General features: G+C 30.5%; 1 protein-coding gene across 8 annotated transcripts in view; it reads left to right on the top strand.

The window, feature by feature from the left end:
- Positions 1-20,823, top strand: part of LOC126769137 (tropomodulin-1) — an 80,920-nt gene that overhangs the window by 50,982 nt on the left and 9,115 nt on the right. For 7 of the 8 annotated variants that reach the window (XR_007669337.1, XR_007669335.1, XR_007669336.1 and 4 more), the window contains exons 2-4: positions 10,951-11,103; positions 14,140-14,307; positions 14,905-15,028. Coding sequence is in view for 4 of the 8 variants with exons in the window: in XM_050487737.1 (XP_050343694.1) it covers positions 10,951-11,103; positions 14,140-14,307; positions 14,905-15,028 (445 nt within the window). In the remaining 4 variants the exon portion in view is untranslated. Of the gene's footprint in view, positions 1-10,588; positions 10,705-10,950; positions 11,104-14,139; positions 14,308-14,904; positions 15,029-20,823 lie in introns of those variants that run through there. The other variant, XM_050487738.1, reaches the window with a different exon arrangement.

Raw genomic sequence — 20,823 nt, 5'->3', positions numbered from 1 at the left:
AAAGCGGTAAAGCGATGTTATCAAGTTATCTGCTTTATTATCAACTTCAAGAAATATAAATGAGTACAAGCAAAGTTGTATAATTAATTGATTTTAAGACGATGGCGATTCGTGAAATTCATGTCAGTATTTTTTTACCGATTTAATGCCGTTATTTTGACCCGATTGGGCAATATAGAGTATATTAAGAACAGAAGACGATAGTTCGTTCGTTTCGTAGTTTTCTAATTGTTTAAGGAGCTTTAATTATTGTAATCGTTACATTTTTCTATGCATTGTGATATAAAACAGGTTTATAGATTAAAATCACTCGTAACAAGCGTACTCGATAACCACGTAACAAATCGATTCGTGATGCCGATGTTTCAATTAGTGCTATTGTTACCAATTTTACGAGGTGAGATGTAATCGATTTAAGTAATACGATATAAATATCGATTAAAATTTGAAGTCTGTGGGAATAAGAAAAAAAACATTGACATTGAACTAGTAGAGCTCTAGTAGAGCTACGTCTTGGGCAGCTTCCGTCGTTGTAGTATCCATCTATGATTACCAAAACATAAATGAAGACAATAATAGCACTTTACTATAGATAGAATAATTAAAAACAACTATTAATGCTTTTTTAATTGAAAGGCAATCGAAACGTTACACGCAACTATACAGCAAAAAATATATTCCACCATTAAAACTGTAATAAAAAATTATACTTTAATAACAAACTACACTATTTTACAGGTTATTAAATAACGTTTTATTAATATTTGATCCAAATTTATATGAGCCCTAGGGTCAAAAAAATTACTACCAAACATGATAAACGGGAGTGGCTTGATTTCTGCCAAGTGTAATTCACCACTTAAAAGCAATAAAATTTAGTACCTAAAGCGACTTAGTTTAGTTTTAATGTGACAACCTAAAACGTCACCTACACTTACGTTACTAACGATCATATGTTATTATGTCTTACTATCTCAACAATGATTACCCTCTACCTACTATCGAGTCAAATCGCAAAACGCTTTTGCCGAGAAAACATTATTTTAGGTTAAAAAAAAAAGAAATTGTGTTGCAAAGTTTTTGTCACATGCTTGACTTTCAAAGATTACATCGTTCGATAAAGTTGAACCGGTTCTTCGAAACGGGACGTAAAAGTGAAGTTATGTTCAAAAAAATCTTTAGACGGAAGCTAGCAAGAATGACATCTGAGTTATCATTAATATATAATATAAAGAATATTTGATAGAAATTTTAATTATATATAGTGAAATATAAATTAAGTGATTTTAAGGCTATAATTGATTAATATACTTTATTGAACACACAAATTACAGCACAGAAAATAGCTTAGTACTTATAAGTAATTGCGATATAAAAGGGACTTTTGTTTTTGATCGAAATATCGCTTCAATATATTTTTTTATCATTTAAAAATGGTCTTCCTTTTAAATTTTTTTTAACTGTTTATCCAAGTATATCCAAGTATAATAATTTTTAACCTATAAACGTAATTTATAACTTGTGTATATATAATATGTCCTTTTCTGTGTTAAAGCTAAACTAAACCGATGTTGATAAAATTTATTAAGAAGCAAGCTAAAGCCCAGGGAAAGTTCATAGACTACTTATTATATATTTAACATCTGCCTACCCCCAAACACGCGGCTGAAACTGCGGTCGAAATTATATATAAAAATTTCGACAGGGCTTTAAGCAGATACCATACTTACAGTAAGTGTTATACGAAAGCAAGAACTTTTTTGTTAGTATGTATATCGTTTCGTTACTTCAAACAAAGCTTAAAAATACAGACTAATAATTACCGGTGTATGTGTGTGTTTTATAAATACGTGTCTGTCAATTATTGGGCGCATGCATGCATTTCTGAGAAACCAGTTTTCAATTCTTGAAAAATTTCATAACAATTGCATACAAAATTTCATATCTGTACAATATTTAGTTTTAAAATATGATTGTTAAGCTATTGCATCGCAATGAAGTAATTGGCGAATCAATGTGTAATCGATTTGTAATAATAAATAGTTACTCAACAAAAGAAATAAGAATACAATTATATGTTTGAATGATTGGCGTTACGTGGCATCGTGCAACTGAAGTTAAGCGTGACAGGTCGCTTACAAATCATTTCTCAAGTTATTTTTTCACAATTCGAAGTAGGTATTTTTTAATTTCCTACATTTTGTAATTTTTACTTATAAAATCGTTTGCCCTGACTGATCATCAACACGCAGCAAAAATTACTAAATTTAGAGAGCTGAAATTTAGAATATTTAGATTTTTGGAAATTTCAACTTTAAACCCTCTAATTACTAGTAATTTTTAAATGAATTTCTGTTAGATATTTTTTAAGCTTTGCTCGAACGCTTAAGCGATACAAATACGCTGTTGACATGATGTAACAAAGATGTTTTTTAAATGCTAGGAAATTTTTAAGTTAATTATCTTAATATTTAACTGAAATGCGAGCACTCAATATAAAAAATAATTGTGTTCAAAAACATTAAAATACTAATATCTTATGTCACGGCAATTTCGTTTAGTACCCAAACTTAATTTAACAAAAAAAAGTGGACGGATGAGTACTTTTACGAAAACCAGTTTGATAAGAAATTACCGATGTGAATACATTCTATTAAAACAAAGATGTAACAAAGGTCTTGCAATATTGGTCATCACAGACCGTTTCAATCTTCGTTAACGTAAAACGCGCGATCTTATTTTGAAAACAATACGGGCCATTATCGTTATATATATTAAAGGCTCTGGCGGGCTCTTACGCATATTAATTATGCACGGTGAGTGCATCGATTGTACTTACTAAGTTTTTTTTTTAATTTTACCATTGTATAAATAAATCATTACTCACTCTTGGGTTGTAACTACTAGACTTACCTTTCGTAACAGATTATAAATTATAAAATTAATACGAAGGTGATAGACTTTTACTTAAGTTATTCTAACCAATATATTGATCATATATATTTTTATACCTATTGATTTGTTCCGATTACAAAAGGCGAGTGAGCCATTACTGCTATAAAGATTTAACACTGCGTTTGTTGGCAGTGTCTCATGTCATGTCTGTTACGTTATCATAAACAAAATGATTTAGGAAATGGATCCTTCAAGTTTCCACTATTATATCTCTTAGGTAAAATATTGGAGCACGATAGAAATTACATTACAAAACCTTGTTTACAACAATTACGTTTATAAACTTGAAAAATTAAGTTACATACAAACTATCAAATTGTAATTACTTATTGTTGCTACTTTAATTATTGTCGTTATCATTGACAATCATAATCGTGGTTAACTGTTTAAATACGATTTTAATTGCGTCTGCACCAAAATAACAGAATTCTATTTTTAAACAGACCATTAGCTCACATTACACTTGAACTTCCAAATTGATTTAATTTCAAAATACATTTTCATACTGTGTTTTGTCCGTTATTGTTTGTGTATATATGTTATCGTTTGTGTATGTAAATTCGAATGCGTATCAAACATGTCTACGGTTTATGACTGTATAATTGTGCAAATAGGGTTACCATTCTAGTCTCTTGTCATTTATCTTTCTGTTTATCAGAAGATATTCTTTTTTTTGAATGTTCAAATTTTGACAATACGATTTTTTAATAAAGGATTATAGGATTATATAAGGATGTCTGGGTTTTATGTATGTTTCTACCAGTTTTTACATATATACTAGATTTATTTCTTTTCGAATTTCTTGAGAAAAACGGTAATATATATTCTAAATCAATTTCATACGACGCGTAACAGTGAACTAAAACCTACATCAGCTTAGTATTCAATAAAATTCGATCAAAAACATTAAATATAATAAAGTTGTTGACGCCACCTGATTAGCACCGAGTGTTTGTCAGTTGCCCATTATAATTCGCATTAAGGAGCTTATCTGACAATATCCTACAAAGGATCTGAAATTTGCTCAGAAGATAATGTCTCCCATATTGAGAGTTACTCATAACCAGCAATGAGTCTAAGTTATTATTGAGAAATCTTTGAAAAAAAAACGATGGCTGAGAAAAACATATTTGTGTATAATGGCTAAGACTCCCATTAACCATCACGTGACCCATTTGCACATTTGATTTCCTTAAACAAATTAAAAAAGCATACATTTCGTAATTTAAAAAAATAACTTCCAACCTTCAAACTTTAATCAGACTATGACTTCTACAAGCAAATTAATAACTGTATTATGTAATTGCCACCCCTGTATTTACACGCACCATTTATTGGTTCATTTACCTATAACGTAATTGAAGCGTATGATCAAATTCATCATCGTCTCATTAGTAATCATTGAATAAGGAGAATGACAATATTGAATATTCTATTCGTCTTAATTAAATGTAAAAGAAATATCAACCCATTTTTATTGAGAGAAACTACGAAATTGTTCTACATTTTTGTTTTATTATTATCGGCCAGTTCCTTAAATATAATAGAGAGATTATCTACACGCCAGAAAACCAGTTTCACTGGGTTTCCATGTTAATTTTGAATTTACTAGGTTTGATTAAAATGGAACAAATATATATACTTGAGTTTTTATAAATTTTATGTTTAATTTAGATTTGAAATAAATACGAAATATGTACAAATTTTAACGAAAATAACTTTCTTAACACAAAATCTATGATATAATATGTGCGAAACCAATTAAGTGTAGAAAGTTGAAGAAACCATGTGAATTCATCGTTTATAACTCCTAACAATAGACAAGTAATAGCAATATCACATAAAACTATGGTGTGCAGTGAAAATTCTTAACTTTCAAATTCCCGTCGAAAGTAAACACGCGCTTAAACTCTAAACATGACTATAAACGATAACACATGCGTAGAATTTCTACGTGATTATCGAAAGTAAGCAAATGTAAACCAGTGTTAAAGTAACTTCATCGAACATCACAGTACAGTAACAGCCTATTAATGTCTCACTGCTGGGCTAAGGCCTCCTCTCCCTTTTGAGGAGAAGGTTTGGAGCTTATTCCACCACGCTGCTCCAATGTGGGTAGATGTAGAATATACATGTGGCAGAATGTCAATTAAATTAGAAACATGCAGGTTTCCTCACGATGTTTTTCCGTCAAGCGTCACGAGATGAATTATAAACACAAATTAAGCACATGAAAATTTAGTGGTGCTTTCCCGGGTTTGAACCCACGATCATTGGTTAAGATTCACGCGTTGTAACCACTGGGCCAACTCGGCTCTCGAACGAATATTGACGTGTATTATGATTGATGGGAAGGGAAACTTATAGTGATTTTTATTGTTTTCTCTTGATAACATTAAGTAGGTACATCTTTGCCTTTTTAAGCTAAGAAATTGAGAAAAAAAATGTTTGCCGTTTCATTGGTAAAATTATTAGAAATGGATTTTTTTATTTATTAAAATTAATATTTAACACGAAACATTAATAAAAAGACCCCATGAGAAGATATTGAAACAAAATTATTCTTTAAACAATTCGCCGGTTTCTAAAAGTCGAACATTTTCTTTTTCTTGTTTATCTATTGTTGCTTTTATAATCGCTAATTGCTTGTCCCTGATAGCTTTTCTTTCAGCTTCCGCTTCCTGCCAAGCAGCTTCTCTTGATTTATTGATTCTTTGTTTAAATCGCCCATAAATAATTCCCATGAACAACAATGAAAACCTGAGCCCTCTAATTAGAGGAGATACGGGAACTGGTGGTCCATACGGCAAAGACATTATTAAGTAGCAGGTTTTATAAAAGAATACGTATTATATTACTGATTAAACTAAACAATGACTTATATATTACACAAATAAATTTATGACGTAAGAGATTATTCAATGAATGTCATTAAGAAATTTAACGTGACAAATGACAATTTTGAGTCCCTAAAAAAATTAGGTACGTGGCATCAACAAAGAGGTCGATGAACTTTTGTTACATTTATCCGTTGAATGCATTCTAGCACATCCTTATTCACTAGGTCAAGTGCGAATCGAAACAATAAATATATTTTTTGTTCCGGAATTACATTTATGTCGTTCGGAAGGCCAGTGGCCGAGAGTGCAGCTAAGAATACCGTTTGTCTCTGGTGTGACGACCACCAATTATAGCAGGCTGGCATTTCGCCAGCGGCTGAACTACGATAGCGTGGTCAACAGGAACAATCATTTATCGAATCAATCATTGTGCAGCGTAACTATTTAGAAGCAATAAAACAGTCAGTAAAAAGTGCTCTTTAAATGTTATCAAGCTATGTATAATAAATTTAAGAAATATGGGCCAAGTAATAATGATGACATCTGTTTTTATTTGTATTTCACTATTTAGCCTATAATATAATTTATGTAATGTTTTAAAAAAAAGATATTTTTTATATAATTTTTATAACATATTAAATTCTTAATTTTTTTATATGTATTATAATTAATTGGCACCACATAATACCTTCCATATGATATTCGTAAACGAGCTTAGAATTGTATTCGGACGTGGTATGACAGATATGATTGACATTTTTAAAATAATCAGAAGCAATTTCCAAGTGTCATTTATTTTTAATCTGTTTAAAAGTATTATTATTAGGTTGTATGTATAATAGTTTCTCTAAAACAAACGATTTTGACAGCACTGTAAGTTTTGCTCTGCTTTTAAAGATAACTAAACCCCAAATAATAGAATAAAATAGTAATGTATTGTTAAATTAGTTAATAGCTTGAGATCGTGTAAAACAGAATTAGCGCCAATATCTGATTTTTTTAAGTGCATAGTAAGTGCCAGTTTCTGAAACGCTTATCAAAAATCTTAGTAATACGCTCATTGGTCACTTATTGTGTCATCGGCTGCCACCGAACTATAATAACACAGATTAAAGAAAACGGTTAATCTGATTTTGATGAGCGTTTCAGAAACTGAAAATAAGTAGGTAAAACTAATAAGATTTAATTTATTAGTAATAATAGGTATATTGCTTGTAAAAATGCAAAAGTAAATTTACTTGTTACAATTTTACGTCTTAACTACTCAACTGATTGTTATGAAATTTGTATATACATTGTCAACAGAACAAAAACTAGTCTTATCTTTTTTTATTTTTTTTTAACGCTGGAAAAACGCCTTACGCGTTTCCCCCACGGGAACAGTGGGGGGTATGTGGGGCTCGCTGGTGTCCAAGGCGCCGAGTGCGGCCCGAACATCGGAATACCCACTAAAAAACCAGCGGTACCCTTTCCGTCTTAACAAGGAGCGCCACGGGATCGCTTTCGCATGCTACCGTGGCGAACAAAAACTAACCTCACGTAACCCCCCTCCCCTTCACACTTGGGCGACGCTAGCGATTTAGTTGTCTACAAGTAAACTTCAGCTAAAAGAAACAGTTCTCTCACACGTTCATTATTTAAATAAAAAGATTTGAGGAAATGTTAATTAATCTTATTTTATTTATAAAAAATATGAGATACCGATGAGATCATCTTCACTTTCACTCTTATGAAGCTAACTCGTTAAATAATGCTAAAGGCCATTTCAATTGCCTGTCTAACACAACTTTTTTTCTAGAGTTACCATCTTCAAGTTTCAAAAAAGTAAATTCAATCTCAGTAAATTGAATTCACTTGTTAAAAATAATTGTTTAAGTAATACTATTATATATCCTACGAGTAAATAGGCTTTGTGTAAAATATTTTGGCTGAGTACTTCTCACTCATCAGTAATTTTTTGCCCTAATACTGTACTGTGTATGTTTTCTGTGTAGTTCTGTTTGGGTTTGAAGGGTTAGTGAGCTAACATAAATTCATTCATTCTTTCTAACGTCGGATTTCGGAATAACGTACTTATTCCCCTAGCTGGGAACTCATTAACGGTCCCAATGTATCTTCAAAAAATTATGAAGTCTCTCGACGTAATGATCTATTGTCAACATATTTCAATTATATTTCATAATAAACTCGAGGGTGCAATTAAATCTTAAAAAAATATAAGTAGGAAATTATGACATATTTCTTTGAAGCGTCTGTGTATTTCAACTTTAGTTTTAACGATCGATGTTTTGCTTTACTTGTTTTTGCCTTACTTCCTTATAAATAGCTGATTAGTTATTGTAAATATTTAAATGCAACAATTATATAAATAGCTACTAACGCTTGTAACACTTGACAAGAAAATAATATTTTACCAAGTAGAAAGTTATAATGCTCACATAAAACATATAACTACCTTATTAGGTATATAAAACTACTTGAAACTTTTGCATTTTTGTTCAAGTTATTGAATGCTTCTTATCACCATGAACGTACTTTATCAATTTACATATTGGAAATAAGGTGATTTTACATCTTATTTAAATTAAAGTATTTCTGCATTTATTAGTGTCTACCTATGTATTATATATTTTTTGTACTTCTACACTTGCACTTCAATGCACATTACCTGTTAAAGGGAAGTTATATTCACTGTCTATATTATTATTTTCAGTTCAAATGTCTAGAACCCACATAAACTTTTATCTTAAGAGCTGAGAGATTGGATGGCAACTCTTAAATAGTTTTCATTCAGTTTAGAATAGAATAATATGAATACTAATCGATTGGAATTATGAATATATTATATAGGATAGAATAGTATGAGTCACCAGACACCATCAAGACCGTTAAATGTTCCAACGAGTCTGGCATTGAGGACTAATTCACCCACACTTAATACAAAATGTCATCATGATTATTATAAGCGCGTGACCACAAAGACCTTAAAGTCCTGAAAATATTTTTTTTCATATTTATTTAATATTTTAGTACGAGTAAACATTACGCACTTATTAATTGTGTATATTTTTTTCAGTAGCTTTAATGTTTTGCACATGGTGCAAGGGATTTGCGCAAACTCGCCTGAGTACCTAGATACCACCATCACATATTCTACCGCTAACCAAAGGTACAAGCGACATAACATATGAGTATCAAAGTTTGGTGACGTATTGGCACCAAAAGGCACCAATGTCTATGGGCGGTGGTATCCACTTACCAGCAAGTGACCCATTGGTACCATAATAGGCTTGCTTACCTACTTTCATTAAAAAAATAATGTTCTGTCTTCAAAATAAAAGTGTCGGATACGCCTATTTATACTAATTAAGTATTTTTTTAATATACCAAGTACCTATTTATTTCATTCTTCATTAATGTCAAGAATGTAATCGTTTCTCAGATATAGTATAACATATTTATACAAATAAAAAAAATATATCCATTTGTCTGACATTAAATTAAACAAAATATAGAACCTCAATAGATTTCAATGTCTTTTTGATTTAGGTCATTCGATTAAGCACCGTCATATCGTCATACACAGTGACATCAGTACTAAAAATAAATGTTTTATATAAATACAGGGAGTATTTATATAAAACATTTATTTTATATTAATACTTGATATATATATAGGTATTACAAACTTGATAGGTCAATGTTAAAAGTTGATAGTAGAATCAAGAATGTCTAAAGTATTAACAGTTGGCATACTCGATCAATTGATAAAAAGTCGTGAGTAGTATAGTACAATAGTAACAAGTTATTAGGAAGGCGAGGCATGAACCGTATGAAATGGGATATTGCGTAATCTTCCCTTTGTTATGAACAATTTGATACAAAATGTCACGACCTCATCCTAATATTGATTTTTAGAATGCATCAGTCTCTTCGTCTATCAAAAAAAGTTCAGGCAACATTATTATTATTTTTACAAGAAATATATTCTTCAAATTAGGCCCGGATTTTAAATATTCAAGACCCCAAGGCACTTTGACATTTGAGCCTCCCAATTCCGAAGTGGTTAAATTAAAATTATAATATTATTTTTGGCTGGGCTTTGGGATGGTTCCCCTCGGCTGTCCTAGTCCAGTCCTATGCCTAGTTTTAATAACTGACAATTGAATAAGCAGGAATCAATTTTGACAGGTATTATTTTTTGTTTTCAAAATTTTCTTTATAAAAATAAAGAAATATTCTGAGCATCAACCTCAGAGGTAAAAATGAGAAAAGCATATGGTCTCACTTATTTTAAAAAACTACGAGGTACTATTTATCAAAGCAGAATTAACATACTGTAAGAAGCTGTTCTTAATTGTTTCTAGTACCTATAATTATTGTTCTTTCTTGAAATGTGTTACACAAATAAATCATATAGTCCTATTGTTTGGCAAAATTGCATTTTTAATATTTAAAACGTTAATATTTTCATTATGATTAAGAGATCGTTTTATTATTTTCGAACTATTAACTTTAAAATTAAAAAAAATCCATTGCAAAGCATACAACAGAAAGCTTAAAACTGTTTTGCAGAATTATTTCTTGTTGTTTGTTGAGTTGTTAGAAATACGCTGTTATCTTTCGGATTATTATATTTTATGAATCATTTTATTTTAAAACTTGATAAGAAACCGGTATCGACTCAATGTTTCTTCTTTCAATGTTAATAAAATTAATCTAGGTGTGTACCCTTCCCTAGCTATTCGCCATCTTTGTTGCACACGACGAAACGATATATCTCTATTTCGTTCTGACGAGTTTCGATTCGACTTTATTTTCCACTTCCAGTTCCAGTCTGTATTTGTCACTTGGTGTACAAGCTTGTTTATTAAAGTTTACTTCTTACCTATTTTTTATTTAATTAAATGTAAGAATATAATCATATTATTTCATAACAGTATTGAATACAAGTTAAGTTTGTTCGAATATCAAATGATTAGTTTTTTTTTATTTACGTCTACATAAAAAGTAGTGTTATCGATCATTATTTTCGACTCTGGGTGTGGTGTACTAAAACCTGCCCAATTTAATATTTTATCTACCTGCACTGTGCTTATGTTAAAGGATAAGTGTTTACTTCGAAGTGTTAAGTGTTGTATCTTGTGTATTGCAGACGTCGTCAACGACGAAGACGACAACAATGACGACACCGGCCAAATTGTATGGACGCGAGTTGTCCACATACGATGAGGTTGACGTCGACGAACTTCTAGCTAAATTGTCACAGGAAGAGCTCACTATGCTCGCCAAGGAGGTTGACCCAGACGTAAGTTTTTTTATACTTTTATTTTAACATTAATATTTTTAAAATTAACATTGCTAAAAAATCCATAAAATTTGTGTAAGTTTTCCAATGTCCCAAGACATGTGGGCTGATCTCAAATAAATTGAAGGAAAAAGAAAATATTTTTTTTGTATTTTCAATTCCAAGTCATTTTAGCTATCATATACTGTTGTCTTATATGCAACAATAGTTTGTTCCACACGTAACAACTTCACACAGAGTAGGATTTTTTAGTGAGATAATGTTGAAGGCTGGTCATCATTATAATGGTTACACTAATTGGTTGTTTACATACATTTTATGTATATTAAAGTAGCTGGAAATACCTTGAAAATCTTTAAGTGAAATGACATCATAGCAAACTCACTTATATTCTCAAAGTTATTATAATATAATATTTTTTTAAATAACTCAATACATTGTCTTATATAATAAGATGAACATAGATAAAAAGAAATTAGATAATACTGAATATATTCCACCAATATATCTTGTTTTTAAATTGCGAAACAGCTAAAAAGAATTGATTAAAAAACAAGTTTGTTATTTAATGAATTTATACAATTGAACTAACTTAAATTGAGTATGATCTAATTTATAAAATATTTTTTTCTTGAATTCTATTAGTTTATATAAAATGTTAATTATAATGCAATGCACTAATGACAACTGTAGGAGATCCTAATATTTCCATCAAGTTTTTACTTGATTTTTAGTTAAAGTAAACAGGGTATTTGGATCAAATTAATTGTGCATTATTTTATTTATAGGCAATGCAAAATTTGAGAAATTTGATTGGTAATTGAAGAATCATGTTGCATGGCACACGCTTCATTTCTATAAACACACAGTACATTTTCCGTCATACAGTTATTGCCACATCAAAATTAATAATGAAATACAAAAGTTTTTTTTTTGTATGATTATAGTGTATATCTTTAATAAATATAATATATTTTGATACATTATATAATAAACCATATCAATCAGGAATATAGAAAACAAATTCAGGAAAATTTTACTATGTTACAATTGATTGATAATAACACAATTACAAACATAGGAATGACAAAATGCCTATGAATAATATTCATGTCTCATTTTACTTTAATGTTTATTATTAAATATACTATAAGGAAATTGTGGAAGCAAATATATTATAAATAAATCATTAATTGTCTTTATATAATAACAAATTTTCATATTAAATAACTTAATATGTGAATTTTTCAGTTTCAGTTCATTAGTCATACAATTATATACTTTTAATTAGTTACTTTATACTTCTAGTTATTATATATAATGAGCAGTGTATGGTAAGCAATTTTGATATCTCGTACCAACCAAACAAGCTATTTAATAATAATAATATCCTGGGACATTTTTTACAAACGGCCATCTGATCCCAAATTAAGCTTGTACAAAGCTTGTGCTATGGAAACCAGACAACTGATATACTACATATACTACTTTTCTTTTGTAAATACATACTTATATAGAAAATTACACCCAGACTCAGGACAAACAGACATGTTCATGCACACAAATGTCTGTCCTGGGTGGGAATCGAACCCACAACCTTCGGCGTGAAAAGGCAAGTACCAACCACGCCAAACGGCTCGTCTATTATACGGTCTTTAATATGTGTATAGTATTACTGATCAAACAACCTATTTAATATTTGTATACTATTACTGGTACAAATACAGTGTTCCTCCTCTCCTAACAGTCAGCAGTTATTACTTATTACATCACAATCAATACTTTGATATTACATAATTAATTGTATAAAGCATTAACAATATAGGTAATATCCGATGCCAATGAACCTGCTTAATTAATATTTCTAATGCATGCATACTATATGCAATGCATACTAAATATAAATTAAATTTATTATTATTTATTAATTTTATAACTATTTATGAATTTGTTAAAAATTATAATAGTAGGGTAAGATTATGTATAGCTCTGTCTGAGTAAAGCACTGATATATTATTTTTTCTACCAGAAAACAGTAATACTTAGTATTTATATTTTTCAAATAGAATGGTAAGTGCACAAGTGTAATTACAGGTACAATGGACATCTTAGGTCCTCCAGTACACTAAATTGGTGTAAAGTTAAAACAATTCCAGTGAACGTTTACCATGAAAAGGTTATGAAATATTTGCTTCCGCCTTATGTATTCTATATTTTAAAATCAATATTATATTTTAATGGAGTTATCTGTTAACATTATCTAGTATTTATACCAGCTATATCTTATTTATATAGGTTTATTATATAATCTAAATTACTAACACTATGTACAACCAAAGTGCAGCTTTATCACTTGTTTATCTTAAGTACATGGACAAATTCTATCAAAGATAATAATTAATAATCTTATTTAAAAGATTTATGATTTAAACTTAGAAGAAAGAAAACATTATTTATTGCAATAATGACTGAATAAAATTTTGTAAATTACTTTTGTATAAAATGTATTCTTAAATTTTCGAATGTTCTCAAATGTTCAACAGTTCGTATCTTATTAACAGACCACCTAAAGTGCTAATAGAATTTAGTATTTGCATTGTGTTCAATTGCTAGTAATGTTGACTAATGTTGTTGGCTGAAGTCTAACAATGAAACTCAAGACTTGAATGATTTTAATATTGTATATCTACGTAAAATGTTATTTAACTACCACACAATATGAATAAAACTGAAGGGAAAAAAATTGGAATAATAATTTTGTGATATCTACTTAAGAATACTCTGTTTATCATAAAAGATTAAAATGTTTTATATTTTTTTGTGTACATTGTATGACAAGTACATTGTTGTTAATTGTTATTATTATGAAATTAATTTCATATTCTAGCAAACGAAACTAAAAAGTGCTTATTTAAGTAAACACTAATGTCACAACACAACAGATACAATTATTTAATAATGCAATTGTACATTTTTTTTTTTTTTATCATTTGTATGCAGTGCAAATGTAATAACATATATTGTTTATTTTTCCAGGACAACTTTCTCCCTCCCTCGCAGCGAAATAACTACGCGTGCGAAAAGGATCCAACGGGTCCTCTCAATCGGAAGAAATTAATTGAACATATAAACAAACAAGCGTTAGAGACGCCAGATCGACCCGAAGTCAAACCATATGTAGCAGGCGTTATACGTGGTAAAAAGGTAAATATATAGAAAATATATTATTAACACTATTTCGAATAAAAAATATTTAAATAAAGAATTTATAAATTAAAGTTGTCAGCTTATAGTAAAAAAAAAAGTTTTTTTTTTTTTTTTAATAACGAATATTTCTTGCTTAACTGTAAATGTAAATATTGAATAGATAATGGTTGGCAATCTGTTTCCTTTGAACAATTAGTTACAAAAGTTAATGTATCATCCATGTCAGTTTTCAAGGCTGGTAACTATTTAGACATTTGTATAAAAAAAAAAATTTGTTCTGTAATCTGTACTGGCTGAACAATGTAAGCGTAAATTTAATTTTATAAATCGAATAGTTATTAATTACAGACATGTATTAAATTCGATGAAATACAAAATTACGAAAAAAAAAAATGTAACTTTTTATAATGGCTAAGATTTTTGTTTTTCTATATATTATCTGTATGGCTAAGTTACCGAAATATTTAATTGCGAGATCGATAAAGATGCTAAGAGCGAAGTAACTGATCGTGAAAGTTACCGAACATTATACATATAAAATGTATGAAATATATGTTGAATATTGATGATCAATGACTTTTCTCGTTTTACCAGTGGATCCCACCACCGCCGCCGGAGAAAGTTCGAGACGCGGAAGAACAAATTACCATCGACCTCGGCGACGAATACGAACAAGCGCTCGGCACCGCCTCCCAGGAGGAAATCATCGATCTCGCTGGTGAGAACCTGATCACCATTTTATATATTCTCGAAGATTCTAGATTCATTTCTTTTTTCGACACTTATTTTGGACGTGTGTGAATATTATTTTCCTTTATTTTTTTTATTTCGAGTGTTTAATTGCTCTATTCTCTTTGTAATGACGCTTAGATCAAGTTTTAATTACTTAATATAATTTAAGCTATCCCATTAATTACTAATCAAAAATGTATGAAAAATGTTGATTACATTCCAAAAATTATATTAGTTTTCTAGTTAAATATGAATCCTCTGTAGATAAAATATGTATATAGAGAATGACTGATGTTCCATAATATAGAGACGCGGTATTGTGTCAAGCCAAGTTCAAGCTAACGGAACAGGCGAGCAGCACCGTGTGTAATATTACACGAACCATTTCGAGCCACTTTTGACACTCATAACTCAAAAATTATTTCACATAAACATGTTAAATTTCTCTCTCTCGTATATTGAGACTTAGATGCATGTGATCCCAATTTCATAAACACACCTCAAACGGTTATGTAGATATTAACGTCCAAAAATCGACATTTTTATCACTGACTGACCTATACATCAAAACTCTAACCCAGTTCCAGATGACCTAGAAAGTTCAAATTTGGCATCCAGATCGGTAGTTGGGTGAAAACAAAGTAATAAATCGGAAACTAGTAATTTTTTATCATTTCATTGTAATTTTTGAATTAACTGATTTTATTAGAAACACTTACTTACAGTGCCTGTAATGTAAGAATCAGCAAAATTGATGACAGTCAGTCTATGAGAATTTTAAGGTCTTCACGTGAATATGTAACGAGTGGAATGGCTTCAATATATTATCCTAAGTTATAAGAAGAAATGATATTTTAAGTTATTATAAAATATTTTATGTTATAAATTTCAGGACAGATAATTGAACTTGACACCCATTTAGATCTCATTTTTTTTGTCGTTGAACGCATATATCATAATATTGAACTTGGCTCTCATTTCATATTTATGTTTTTGATGGGATTAAATACATATGTACATTATTGTACATAAAAATATTTAATGTTACAAATTGGTGTTACAAATGAAATCTTATCTCCATAAAATGATCCTTTTAGCGCCACCCTAGTGTGATATCAGTTTATAATTATACAGCTGTGTAGGTACATTAAAAATAATGTTTTATATACATAACTACATAACATTGCTATTAATAATAAACATTAATGTATAATTATAAACCGAGATGGCCCTGTGGTAAGAACGCGTGAATCTTAACCGATGATCGTGGGTTCAAACCCGGGCAAGCACCACTGAATTTTCATGTGCTTAATTTGTGATTATAATTCATCTCGTGCTTTACGGTGAAGGAAAACATCGTGAGGAAACCTGCATGTGTCTAATTTCACTGAAGTTTTGCCACATGTGAATTCTACCAACCCGCATTGGAGCAGCGTGGTGGAATAAGCTCCAAACCTTCTCCTTAAAAAGAGGAGAGGAGGCCTTTAGCCCAGCAGTGGGACATTCACAGGCTGTTACATCATACATCATTAATGTATAATTATAAAAAGGATTAATCAGATAATATAAATACAATATAACATTTAACACAATATATAAAGTTCTTAATCAATGTATTATTTTATAGGAACCAGGTCTGACAGTTATTTTACTTATGCAATCATTACCAAAATATATAAACACAGGTAATGTTAGATTTAAAAAAATGCCATATGTTATAAATTTTTTTAAATATATCACTATAATTAATTTTAATATTTAATAATAAATATATTGAAATGGCAACACTATAGTAAGAAAACTACTATCGAATATTCAGTGTTGCACATGTAAATATTACATTTAATTATCATATCGTATAAACGTCAATATTAGATTAACTGGCTCTACCAAATTAGCCGATTTTGATATAAAAATGAAGAATGTGTTCTTAATTTAAAAGTTGTTTAAATGAGTAAAACGAAATTCTAAATTTAAATGCAAACCGATATTTATATTACATTCACTTTTTTAATCCCGAATCCTGGCAATGATCGTACAGCCTCCTTAATATAACATGAATATAAAATAAAGATAAGATATACCATAGATACACGAATATAAGGAAAAAACAAAACTAAACTCAACAGTCAATTACGTCAACTACTGACAACACAGATAATTATACAAAAAACTCAACAGCCAATTATGTCAACACAGATAATTATACAAAAACAAAACACTTATACACTGATACTTATACTGACACCGATAATTGAAGGCATACGAGGCAGGTGTCATTAAACAAAAAGGATGATTTTGAGTAACTGACAGTTTTATTTTTTTGACTTTTCGTGTTCATAGGCCACTCGTCCATTAAGTTCACAGCTCTTAAAGTTGTACCAACATGCGTATACTTTAAATGTTCTTTTATTTAATAAATTTCAAAAGCTTACAAATGTGATATAGCACCGTCATCCACTTATGTTTTAAATTACTATTAAAAATAAAAGATATTTTTTAAAATTTTTAATATAGATGTTTGTACAGAGACTATTTACCGGTGGTAGGGCATTTTGCGGATCTGTCTTTGTGCCAGTCATCCTTTATCTGTCTCTTGTCTAGTGGCTTTTAAAGGCTTTAGATCCCAAATGACTGGGTTCAAACCCCGGGTCATGAAAATCATATCGCTGATGGATGTAATTACTCTGCTGAACTCCTCTTTTGGTGTCGGATTTGCCGTCCCATCGGATTATTTGAGTCAGGAATCACTTGTCTCTTGTATATCTAACGACAACGGACAGTATTGTACCAAGAATATATCAATATTACCACATTCCACTATCCAATATAAATATTCTATATTGCTGAAGTCTAGTTGCACTTACGATCATGAAGTTCATTTGTTCATGTCTTCCTAACTTTTTAAATTTAAAAATAGAATACAATTTTTTGTGCAATATAAAGTGCCAAGTGCAGTGGGTTGAACACGTGGAATATAACAAATGTCTCGCTTTTAAAAGTGACAAGCTGTGTGTTTTTACAGTGCCTAATTAGTTTACATTTTGGTTGCATATAAAAATAAATAATTATAATAAATGTCACATGTAAATGAACATAATGTATTCGCTCGGATTACACTGACATTGACAGGTTTTTTTTTAAATTAATTAATATGTTAAAATATATGTATAACCATTACATGTATTAAATTTTATTCACAATATAATAATAATAACGTCCTCCAGACCGATTTCGGCCACGGCGGCCAATCTCAAGAGAGATTAGCTAACTACGCAGGAGATATTATTGTGCACAAGTGTGTGCGCAAACACAGGTGCACTCTCTTTTCCCTAACTCTCATAATCCGATGGGACGGCAATCCGACACGACTGAAAAGAATTCAGGCGCAGAACTAACGGCTTTGCGTGCTTTCCGAGCCACGAGTGCGTACACACTTCCAACTTCCAGACTGCGGGCTGCTACTGAGAATTTTCTGATAGAAAAGCCCAATAACTTTTTATTGGCCTGACCTTTGAATTGAACCTCCGGGTCTCCGGCCTTACATCAAGCCATTAGACCCGTTGGTTGCCTCGTTAGGCATTCTAATCTCTCTTGAGATTGGCCGCCGTAGCCGAAATCGGTCTGGAGGATTCACAATAAACATATAGTTTAAAAAGAATGTATCTGATATGTAACAATTACAACCACACATTACATTGAAAGAAATCATCCTAATATTCAGATATTTTAAACGAGGTAATACGTATCTCGTGATATAGAGAGAACTATATCTTGACTTGACTTGAAATTTGTCGTAGTTACTCCTTCCCCGAGGTAGACGCTCACTAAAAACGGATTTTATGCAAATCCCATTCAAAATAAATTTTTACAGGCATTGTCGAAGTCGTTATATAATTAATTTCTTACATTAGTAATTAATTATTACATTTCTTAAAAGTAATAAATAACAGCCTGGGCTGCTCCTCTCTTTTCTGTGGGGTCTGTTAGACCATATGTGGTAAATTTTTATCTTTTTCAATATTTCGGTCGTCGTTGACGACATCAGCTTGCCAGAGTTTTAACCCGTAATATTTGGCTATGATCCATGTGATCTAACCACTAAACTTTAATATTTCCTATTGTTACTAATATTATAAATGCAATAAAAAATTTACTTGTTTGTTTGTTACGTTTACGTCTTAACGTATAAACCGACCATCATGAAATTTCGCATCCGATTAATGCAGTATATTTACAAATACATCGCATTGTATTTGATTCAAGGATAAAAAATATACGATCAAGAATTTAAAATGTAAACTGTCAGAAGTGTTATCCGTTTTATGATATTACAGTATTATTAAAATAATTTTCTTTGTAATAACATACCGAAAGAATTCGCGACAATTTGGCGAATTTCCAACGTTATCTAATTGATGATTTTCCTCTTGACATTAAGACAATCTTTTTCGGATGAAAACCGTGTAAATCCGTCTTCTTGAACACCTCTGGTATGTGTGATACATTTTTTCTAGAAACTGGGTTATTTGATCTTAGCGACAGTAGCGCACTGGATTATTGTAACGGTAATCTTATGTTACATATTATCGTTATGAAAGTAATTTGTGGATTTCGTTATTTGTCATAGCAATTGGAAGAGGTTTTTATTGCTAGACAATGTTCTCTAATCTTACCGCCTCTTAGTTTGGGATTAGAATTTTAGTCCAAACTGTTTAAGTACGAATTAATCGGAATATTATTATGCCTGGTTTGTCTCACTGCTGTACAAAGGCCTCTATGTAAACAAATCCTTTCGAAAGGAGTCCAGCTCATCTCGCCACTTCAGTCAAGGCCTGCAGCGATGTCGTTGGCAATTACGGGTACCTATTTGGTTGTAGTTTTGGGCCAGATATCATCTGACGTTCGACAGATATGTCACGTCCAGTTCCATTTCAATGATGCAGCTTTCCGAGTGACATCGATGTTTCTAGTTTTTAAGCGAAATGTAGTGTTAAGAGCGGAATATTGGAATAATATACAAAATTTGAAAAAAGAACTGGACTTAGTGAAAGTTGTTACTTTTCTAGGCGAATGTTTTCGGTTATGTTTGTTGTATATATATTTGTTTATTTAGGAGAGATAGAGACGAGAATATGAATCGTATCTAAACATAAATCCAACGACATTGGGTTAACATATAAAATCTAAATCTGTTGTCTGTGTTCTATTCACTTAACTCTGATAATAAATATCGCTTACAAAATGTTAAATATTATATTGTACCTTTAGTACGGAACTCTTCGACTCTGTGGTAGACTTTAGACAATCGATAAATTATTGTAATCCACATTGAATAAGGGCTTCTAATATAATTTGTAAGGTGTTGTATATTTAAGTATAAATAATCTTGCATTGTTTTCATAGAAGCAACTTTTCCCAAAATTGTTCATATCTTTAGCTTTAAATTAAAAGTGCTGGAACTGTTCAAAAGGCAACATGTACCTACCACTTACCATAACCAAAATAACAAGCATATTAAATAATAACGCTTATCCGCCTCGGTAATAGTAACAACTATAGTACTGATAAAACCATTTACAATAATAGACCAGACATAACAATATTAGATAAACAAAGCAATCCAGTTTATTTCATAGATATAGCAATTTGCAACACCAAATACACCGATTTATCAATTTAAATAATAACGCAATGGAAATTTACAAACACTAAATGGAGCCTACAGTTCTATCCTCTAAAATATTTATACTGCATTCTCTAAGGCAGTTTAAAAACGCT

The sequence above is a fragment of the Nymphalis io genome, chromosome 6 (assembly GCF_905147045.1).
Source record: "Nymphalis io chromosome 6, ilAglIoxx1.1, whole genome shotgun sequence".
NCBI lineage: Eukaryota > Metazoa > Arthropoda > Insecta > Lepidoptera > Nymphalidae > Nymphalis > Nymphalis io.
Note: the sequence above shows the minus strand (reverse complement) of the source record. Positions and strands in the feature narration are given on the sequence as shown.